Genomic DNA, 10,379 nt, shown 5'->3' on the forward strand with positions numbered 1-10,379 from the left:
CATCACGTCAGCGTAGCTTGTTACAAAACTTCCAGTATTGATTTATAAGAATATGTTGCATAAACCATCTAGATCTGGCATTTTTTGTGGTTTAACATTGTTCATGTCTCCTCCCACCATCTTTGTCTCAGTATTAAAACTTCTAAATTTGCTTACATTCTACAATCTCAAGTTTATACCATACTTAGCCCCCCCTCCCCAAACTCTGCACTCCTCAGACTTCACCACAAAATCTTCAAGGATATCTCAACATGGAGCTGGAAATCCTAACCAGGGATGGCCCCAATTATTACTTCCTCAAAGGCCAAAATAGGTCTTGAAAGGGCCCTGTTTCCCGCCCCCCCTTTCCTCAGTCCAAGTCCATACAAATGTTAACAGGTCTAACTAGAGAACAGAGCAGGGAGGAAGCAGAGGATAGAGATCTGGAGAAATTTTCTTTTTGGAGATTTCAGAAAAAAGTTTCTCTGTCCTGGCCTGATCTGATCAGTGGGTAGGGGAAAAGAACTCCACACCAAAGAGCACTTTCTTCTTGCTCCCCTGAGTTTTATCAACTCAGGGGAGCAAGGAGAAAGTGCTCTTTGGTGTGGAGTCCATGAGAGCAGGCAGAACTCTTAACTGGTGTTGGGAGGAGGCAGTCATTTAAGCATGTGCTGTCCTGGAGAGCTGGAGAAAGCTTCAAGGTAATGATCAATCTGTAGTGATCTATAACATTTCACGCTAAAGAGCCTATCCCCTATTTTAATGTTTAATAGGGCATGTATAGAGAAAGGGACATAGGAATTGTGTTGTATTGATTTATATTGAATCTTTTGTTCAATCTGGTGGTGTATTAAAATATGCTTGTGAACACTTTCTTTTTAATAAATTAAATTTAAATACATATTTAAATAAATATATAAAAGGCAAGCTGTCTTGCTGACGACTCACCTACTCTCCTATTGGCTGAGCCACATGTAGCTCAATCTCCATGGAGAACTGTAACTGAGAGGCACTGTTTGTTAATACAGAGCATACCAATACCTAGAGAGAGAGATAGTGGGGCTCCTATTTCTGGAAACAAAATGGAGTCTGACCAGAAACAGGCCAAGAAATACGTCATACAAAATGGAGTAGAGCAGAGAGTTTGTTTTGGTCTCCACCTAAAGCTCCCCTCTCAGTGTGACCCCACCTATCTCTTCCACCTCCGCCCAAACAGGAAGCATAATAACAACGGGGACTGCTGGTAAGTATCACTCACGCCCTAATCCTCAGCTACTGATTAATCAGCCACCTCCCTGGCTCTTTGTAGCAACTTAGCTTCTTTCTCTAATGCTATGGTAATGTCTGACACCTAGACAGATGCTTGCTCCTCCTCAGGGGTATCTTTGCTGAACCACTCAAGCTATTAACTCATATCCTGACCCATTGTAATCATAGGATGGACATTACTAAACCAGCACTATTTATTATTACCTGGAGATCTATTCAGGTGACCAGAGTCAGTTCTGCTCATTGGCCTGAGGTGGGCACCCAATCAAGTACCCAGAAAAGACTCATCACAAGCCAGCCCCTTTTTGGGAGAACCTCTCCCTTTCCAAAATATTATAACAGGAGAGAAGACTTTATTTCTCTCTCTCTGCCTGAGCAACATGTAACCAGATTGTTCCCCCCCCCCCATACGCACCCTATTCTAAGTAATGGGGGCCCTCAAACATGGCAAATGGTAATGCATGTCTGCATCTTCAAGCTGTAGCTGGACCTCACTACATCTGGAACAGGTGAATATCATCCTCTTCAGCAACCCTTCAATTCCTCTATTGATAACATCTATCTTTCCTAGATTCTTGATTGCCTTTATTGTGTATTTGTGTGTGTGAATGTACCCTTTTTACATATTTTAAGTAAACATTATAGTATATATATTTGCCTGGAGTATTCTTGCTTGAAAACCTGACCTCTGTATTATTGAACACAAGATCCTTCACTCCTAATTCGCTCTTCCAAGTCTCTTAGCTAATTTCCCCATTAAAAATAAGAGACTCAAAGCATTTCCGGTAACAGAACAACCCCAGCCTGAAGCCCCAGGACAGATTGGGCCACTAGGGGAGCTGCCTTGGTGTCCTATTGATGTGTCCCTCCAGGTCCCATTTTCCCTCAGTGGCTCATGCTAAGAAGCCATAATATTCCAAGCTTGGCTCTGTCAGTAAAGGTGTGGGGAAGGAGGAAGCCCTTTCCAGGCCTATTTTGGCCTTTGAGGGAGAACTCATTGGGGCCAATTTTGACTAAACTTGTCAGTTCCAGGTTGGGATATTCCTGGAGATTATGTGGTGGGATCTAAATAAGGCAGATTTTGAGGAGAGAAGAGGCCTCAGATGACTATAATGCCATAGAGTCCATCCTTCAAAGCAGTTATTTTCTCCAGGGGGAGGAAGGTCTGTTCAGAATAGTATTTTTTACGGAGAGCTCCACCCCACTCTGGGAGTCAGAGGACATAGTGATTAATTTGTCTACTTGTAAGTTATCCCAGCAGGAAAGATGTGTTAAATTTGGGTCTAGGCTTTGTTCCCACCCCCTGGTATGACCCATTTAAGACTAGAGTTGATTTGTTTAAGTTGTTTCACCAAATTAAACTGAGGTGGATGTTTGGGAAGATTGACAGAAAACAGGAACTGGTGGGTGCAGTTTCTCTTTCATAGCTCCATCCCTCCTCAATTAACATGCCTAATATTTCAGATTCTATGATTTTAAGCTTTAAAAAGATGGTATTGAGGGATCTAGAAGCAGCAGAGTCTCAATTCAGAACAGCTTGGTACGATATGACTTATTGGGATTACCAGACCTTGAGGCATTTGGTTTAGGATTCAGAGATTATTATCAATCTGGCAGACAAGGGTGGGGCAATTGTTGTGTTAAATAAAGTGGATTATTGTACAGAAGTGCATAGGCAGTTGTCAGATGAGTCTAGTTACAAATGGATCCCTGGTGATCCCACTACGCATTTAACCAGTGTAATCAAGGTGATGTTGGATGAAGCTCTTATGTTGGGCTACATTGATTCTTCTTTATTTCCATGCCAATAAAGATATTTGGATTTGGATTCTTCTTTGTACACATTTTTGTTTAATAAATCTCCTTGTGTTCTGGTTCTTTATTGTTTACCAAAGATTCATAAACCACACTTTCCAGCACCTGGTAGACCAATCATTTCAGGAACAAACTCTTTGTTGGAACCATTTTCTATGCTTGTTGATTTCTTTTTACAACTGTTTGTATGGCAAATGCAAACTTATATTAGAGACACTGGAGATTTTGTTTCCAAATTTGAGGGTATGGATCTCCCTTTTTCGGCAGTATTAATGAGCTGGATATATCAGCATTATACACCAGTATTCCATTAGATGAAGTTTGCATAGTAGTTCAGGATACATTGGATTTACGTTAAGACCCCTATCCACTGACCCATTTTTTAATAGAATTGCTAGATGTTATTTCTGAGCATAATTTTTTTTTTAGGTTTGAGGAAGCTTTTTATTACCAAATCAAAAGTGTTTAAATGGGCAGCATGTTTGCACCAAGCGTAGCCAATTTATATGTGGCCAGGATGCCCACTATCAGTTGAAACTAAAAAAGTTTTGCCATTTAATAGAGATTTCAGAATTTAATTCAAATTTTTCAATAATTGCAAATAAAAAAATGGTGTATGTTATCATCTGCCCATGTTCCTTAATGTATGTGGGGACAACACACCCTATCAAGGTGAGAAGGAAAAGAGGCCTGGTTCAGTAGCTCTGCTGTGTGATTGAGAGAGCCTGGCATAGCAATCTCTCCTTCCTCCCAAGTGAGGAGTCTCAGCCAATGGAGAAAACAGAAGCTTTGATGTATAGCTCCTGTGCAATTTAGCAAGCCTGGCAAAGCAAGCTGTGACACAGAAGGAAGCAAAAGAGAGGAAGAAGAGAATAGACTTGATTGCAGGCCTGATAGGAATCCTCTGGGGGAATAATTTGGCCCCTGGGCTGCACAACTGATGCCCCTGTTCTAGAACCTGTTGCATTTATTCACATAACAGGCATTATTCCTAAAACTTTATAACGTTGGGTGCTGGTAGTGGTTCTTGGGCATATTATCTTAATGGGAGCATCAGGGGCAAGCAAGTCAGTTGGCAAGTGGCTATTTCTCCAGGGGTGCACAAGGCAGTAAATGGTCCCCATGGTGACCAGGAACTGGGCAGTGGGCAACACAGTGGCAAGGACTCAGAACTTGGAAGGGAATTTTAAAGTCCTGACTTTCCTAGTGGGTAATCGCTGCAAAAGTCAGATGGTAGTAGTGGGTTACCAGAGAGAGAAAAAAGCCTCTCCAGTTGTTAAGAAAAATTTGGAGGGCAGGGTGGAATAGGGCCTCCAGATTAGAGCAGACAGGTTTCACCACAGCTTTCTTCCATAACCTTGACATGTTTTTTTTTTAAGTTAAAGGCATGAATGGCAGAGTAACAACAAGCCACAAGCAATTTATTTTATTGATTTCTCTCATTGGAAGGATTCCCTCAGTATTTCTTGCTTCTCCCACCTGAGACTATGCTGATGATTCGAGTGTATTTTTAACATTTTTCAGATTGACTCATTCTAACTAGTCCCCCAGAGAAATAACATAAATTACACCAAGTTACATCATTTCAGCTGCAGTTTTCTATACAATAAGTTGTCAAGAAGAAATAATAGTTAAAAAGGCACAGCCAATGAAAGGAAGTTTGGTTTTTGACTTCAAAATTGCTGTCTGAAAATGTTGGTGGAATGAACATGATCAACCTTTTTGTCCTGAAGAAAAGAAAAGAAAAATCTAGGGGAAAATGTTCTTGTGATATTTCCCAATGGGTTGGCAAAATTACAAGGATAGTGTCACACCCATTCTATAAATGTGGGATCACTATGGAGGGTTCAGTTTTCCAAACAAAAAAACATTCTTTCAAGGATGTCATCTAACTTCTCCCTACTCCTATGGCTTACCATCTTGCAGGATGTCCCTCAATGTCACTTTTTTCCCCTCGCCAGGTCTCCTGCCCCTTAGATGAAGAACAGAGTTGTTGTGGAGAAGGTATGTGAATATTGTGGAACTGAAAAAATACAGCAGAGGGCAACCAAGATGATTAAGGGGTTGCAGCAGCTTTCGTGTGAGGACAAGTGAAAGGATTTCAAACTTTTCAGTCTAGAAAAAAATATAGCTAAGCGAGAATTTGATGGAGGTTAATAAAAGTATGCATGAGGTGGGGAAACTAGACAGAGCTTTGTCCCTTTGTCCCCTAATATTATAATTCAGAGGCACCAAAGAAATTGTTGAGGCATAGGTTAAAGAAAAAGAGAAAAAAGAAACACTTCTTTATTCAATGAGTAATTTAATTGTGGAATTCACTGTCAGTGAATGTAATGATGGCCACAAGTGTCGATGGCTTTAAAGAGAGCTAAACAGATTCATGGAGGACAGTTACTACTAACCATGGTGAGTGAAGGGGAACTCCTTGCACATTTGTGATGAGGACAGATCTGCACTTAAAGGGACAGGTAAGCTGCAATCATTTATAGTCATGGTCCCAAATAAATGTTGGTAAGTATCCAAACAGCTATCTCTTGCATACATAAGATTTCAGAAACTATATAGTACTGTTGACTTTGTGCTGCACTGTGGAGCCCCACTTTTCACAGAAATAAATTATTTCTGAAAATCACCTAGGTTTCAACAGTGGTGTGGCAGGAAGCCTGACTTGGATGGCCCAGGCAAGTATGATCCTGTCAGACCTTGGAAACTAAGCCCTGGTTAGTATTTGGAAGGGATACTACCAAGCATAGTACAGGGCTACTCCACATAGACAGGAAATAGCTAACCACCATTAGAGCCTCTTCCTTTTCATTAGTGACTCCCACTCTTCACTATGCAGATATAGTCAGAAATAAATCACTCTATATGCATTCGATAGATGTAGAAGGCTTCTGAGCCGATGATGATGATGATAAAATAATAATAATAAGGGTAATCCCCTGTACAAGCACCGAGTTGTTACTAACCCTTGGCGTGATGTCACATCACAATGTTTTCTTGATAGACTTTTTGTTATGTGGTGGTTTTCCATTGCCTTCCCCAGTCATCTGCACTTTACCCCCAGCATGCCGGGTACTTATTTTACTGACCTCAGAAGGATGGAAGGCTGAGTCAGCCTTGAGCCAGCTACCTGAACCCAGTTTCTGCCAGGATTGAACTCAGGTTGTGAGCACAGCTTGGACAGTGATACTGCACTTTATCACTCTGCGCCATGGGGCTCCTCTGCTTTAGATAATATGCAGTTGTAGTTATCTGTAATAAATGTTACCCCTTTCGTAATTGTGCAGATCTTCATGCAATGATGGAATCCCTCTGCAGTTGCTTTGCAGATACATAATTCACTGGGAAAATGGAAAGAAAGAACCAGACAATTGTGACAGACTTCATTCTCTTGGGACTGTCAGATGATCCTAACATCCAGACGGTCCTGTTTGCTACAGGGCTGTTGATATATATGTTCACATTAGCAGGGAATCTGGCCATTATTGCCTTGATACAGACTGCCCAGCACCTCCAGACGCCAATGTACTTCTTGCTGAGTAATCTGGCCTTTACTGAGATGTGCTACATCAGCTCCACCATGCCAAAGATGTTATGGGATCTCATGTTAGGGAACAAGACAATCTCTCTTGCTGGCTGTTCATCTCAAATGTTCTGCTTTCTAACCACAGCAGCTACGGAAGGTGCTCTACTCTCAGTCATGGCATATGATCGCTATGCTGCCATTTGCCACCCATTGCACTATACATTGCTCATGAGCCAACCTGTGCTCAGATGGCTTGTCGCAATGTCATGGGCGATTGGAGGAGTTAACGGCACTGTCGATACTGCCTTTGTTTTCTCCTTGAAATTCTGTGGTCCCAATAAGATAGTGCACTTCTTCTGTGACATCCCACCTGTCTTGCATCTGTCCTGCTCCGACACTTCCTTTGTTGAATTGATTACTTTTATGATCTCTGGAACCATCATCATAGTGACTGTCTCCTTAATTTTCCTCTCCTATGTCCTGATTGTCTTATCTGTGCTCAAAATCAGTACGGCTCAGGGCAGGATCAAGACATTCTCTACTTGTGCCTCCCACCTTACTGTGGTGAGTATCTTCTACGGCACAGCCATCTTTACTTACCTGAGACCTTCCTCTGGCCACTCCATGGAAGATGACCGTGTGATCTCTGTGTTGTACACCATCATCACTCCTTTGTTGAACCCTCTAATCTACAGCCTGAAAAACAAAGAAATTCAGGCAGCACTTCTGAATCTTCTTGGGAAGAAGCAACATTGTCGACTGTGAAAGCACATCATTTATTGCTAGAGGCAAGCATGAAAGTCCCTTAAATTATAAGACATTAGAAGAATCCATTCATGATGAAGATCTATCATTTTTTATTTTGTTCATGAGCCACAGGTACAATGCTGAATTGACCAAAACAAGCACAACAGCTATGATTCTACTCCTCCATCCCACCCCACCCTCCATCTCCTTGGCTGAACATTCAAATGGGGATGGAAAGAGAAGAAGAGGAATTGCTGGATCATTATGATGTTACTGAACCATTAATCACATATCATAATTATTAAGTGTATTAGTAACTGAAGCCCTGCTCACAAGTTACAATGAATGCAAGTACAATCGATGTCCAGTTTACATTCCATTATTTTATGTATGTGTATTGACTAATTCTCATGTTGCAGTTAGCATATGCACAGTTGAATATGTTATACAAATCCACCACTTATTTAGGTATTGGTCCCATGTTTAACTTGCAAAATGAGCACGTCGGCTCTTCCTTAAAAACAAATGTGCACACATAGAGGATGGATGCACATGTATTCACTGTAACACATGAACAAGGCTTAAGAAAAAATACATATTTATAATAATTATATCAAGATTTTGAAGATAAAAAGGTCTTAGAAAAGCAGGAAGGAATCAGAACACATTCAGAAATATTAACAGTGAATAGCCTGAAATCAATTCTAAAGGAATCACATTTTGAATTAGGCAAAATAATCTACTGTAATTGTTTAGCTAGAATCCTTAGGAAAGAAAAGAAAATATTTTTTTTCAATTCAAGATTGCCCTCCAAGTTGGAATGAAGAGTCGGATACAAGTTATTGGTATAACTAAGGGCCACTTTATTATGTATAAGAATAAAATGGCAAGGGCAAACCAGAACTGCAGCCTGGTCAGGGCCCGGGGTCTCAACAGACCGCTCCCCTGCCATTAGCGGGTGAGAGACCCAGCCCCCAGCCAGAGCTGTGTGGCACAGCTCCTGCCAGGCCAGCCCAGCAAGAAGGCAATCCCCAGAGGCACGTCTCAATGGAAGGCAACCTCCAGTTGAGCCTCAAAGGTGGTCTGCATTCTCCCTCCCCGGGTCATCAAACCCCAAGGTTGATCCTGCCAGACCCCTAACTCCCCAAAAGGGGGATGCTTTCTGGTCCTCCCCTTACTGCACAGTACCAAAACCCCAGTAAAAACCTGCCACCACTAAGACCAAGTCTCTACTTAGGTCTTAGCACCCACCGGGAGGCCCAGCCACCTGCAGCCCTTGCCGGAGATCTCTCAAGAAAAGCATGTCACCTTTTCAGAGAGATGCACCCCATCCCCTCTGTAAAGGTCAGGAAATTTTGTAGAAATATCCGGATGGGGCAGATAGTGGCCCAACCCCCTCTCCAAGGCTTTCCTAATTTCCTTGTTAGCCTTGTAACGGGCCCTCTCGATGCCTGCAGGGTCCCAAGCACTATGCCCAACAAGGCAGGGGATCATGGCTGACCAGATTATAGTGGTCCTGAGCCATCTCTCTCTAATGGCCCAAAAATCATCCCTGGACTGCAAGACTAAAGCCTTGCCTTTTGCTAGCCTGAGATCATTCCCTCCCAGGTGAATAATTAAAACCTGAGGAGGAGGGCTGGCATTTCCATGGAATAACAATGGCAGCAGGCCAGGCGAATGAAGACCCTGGTGCCCACACCATTCAATAGTAGCATATTGGCTGAGTCCCAACTGAGAGCTGACCGAAGTTCTCCGAGTCTGATGTGCAGCCCAAAACACATAGGAACCCGGCTCCTCTGGCCAGGAACAACAGCATCTAAAATGAGAAAACAGTCAAACTAGAAACAAGAATCATAACATTCAAGCTAAAACACACAAAGCTAGGGACTGAGCAGAGGGTGAACATGGGATTTATAGGCCGATGAGCATCAACAGCCCAGGCACTGAATGGAGGATGAAGGATAACCCAGGGCAGCGGCCGTACAGGCTGCCCCAATTCTAAAGGAGTGGGTACCAAACCGCATCCCAGACAACATCAGCCTAGATAAAGTCCAGGAAGTCACAGCCCAAAACTGATGCTTTGTCAGTGGGATGCCATTAAGATGAAAAAACAAAAACCCATCATTGAGACCTCGTACTGTCAAATAAGCAGCCAAAGCGGAAACAGGACACAACTCTTGCTCAGAGCTCAGTTCCAAAACGGTCCCCTTGTGACACTGGTCAGTCTTAGAGCGTCGAACAGTAATGACCACCTTACTCTCGACTAACCTCAGGTCATGTAGCAACAAAGCATTACCAGAAACATCATTTCTGGAGCCTGCCACTAACTCACTAACTCAAAGGGCCTCAAAGAAGGAAACCAAGGAAGCAGCATGAAACAGTGTGGATTCAAAATACTGTGCCCCAAACCCCCTTCAGGCCCCTAAGAATAGGGTTGCCAAGTCCAATTCAAGAAATATCTGGGGACTTTGGAGGTGGAGCCAGGAGACTTTGGGGTGGAGCCAAGAGACATTGGGGGTGGAGCCAGGAACAAGGGTGTGACAAGCATAATTGAACTCCAAGGGAGTTCTGGTCATGACATTTAAAGGGACAGCACACCTTTTTAAATGTCTTTCTTCCATAGGAAATAATGAAGGATAGGGGCACCTTCTTTTGGGGCTCATAGAACTGGACCCCCTGGTCCAATCATTTTGAAACTTGGAGGGTATTTTGGGGAGAGGCACTAGATACTATAATGAAAATTTGGTGCCTCTAACTCAAACAATAGCTCCCCCAGAGCCCCCGAAACCTCCAGATCAATTCCCCATTATAACCTATGAGAAATATTTCACATAGGGAATAATGACGACGTTTCCCTCTCCTCCACACACACCCCTTCTTGCAGATCTGATGTAGGGGATTGGCTCTCTGCTCACCAGACAGCTTCTTCACAGTAACAAAGACACAGAAAGTTGAAGCCTTTCACCACCTCCGGAGGTGCAAAGGCACATGGTCCTTTGGGGCGGGGCAGGAAGCAGCCTGGGAAAGCTCTGGCTGCTGT

The 10,379-nt window shown here is 42.8% G+C and overlaps 1 protein-coding gene across 1 annotated transcript; it reads left to right on the plus strand.

Moving 5' to 3' along the window:
- Nucleotides 1-6,415: 6,415 nt before the first annotated feature.
- On the plus strand, nucleotides 6,416-7,357 carry LOC132583983 (olfactory receptor 5A2-like). Its single transcript, XM_060255745.1, has one exon. The coding sequence runs from the start codon at nucleotides 6,416-6,418 to the stop codon at nucleotides 7,355-7,357; it is 942 nt and encodes a 313-aa protein (XP_060111728.1).
- The last annotated feature ends 3,022 nt before the right edge of the window (nucleotides 7,358-10,379 follow it).

Source organism: Heteronotia binoei, chromosome 15 (assembly GCF_032191835.1).
Source record: "Heteronotia binoei isolate CCM8104 ecotype False Entrance Well chromosome 15, APGP_CSIRO_Hbin_v1, whole genome shotgun sequence".
Lineage (NCBI taxonomy): Eukaryota > Metazoa > Chordata > Lepidosauria > Squamata > Gekkonidae > Heteronotia > Heteronotia binoei.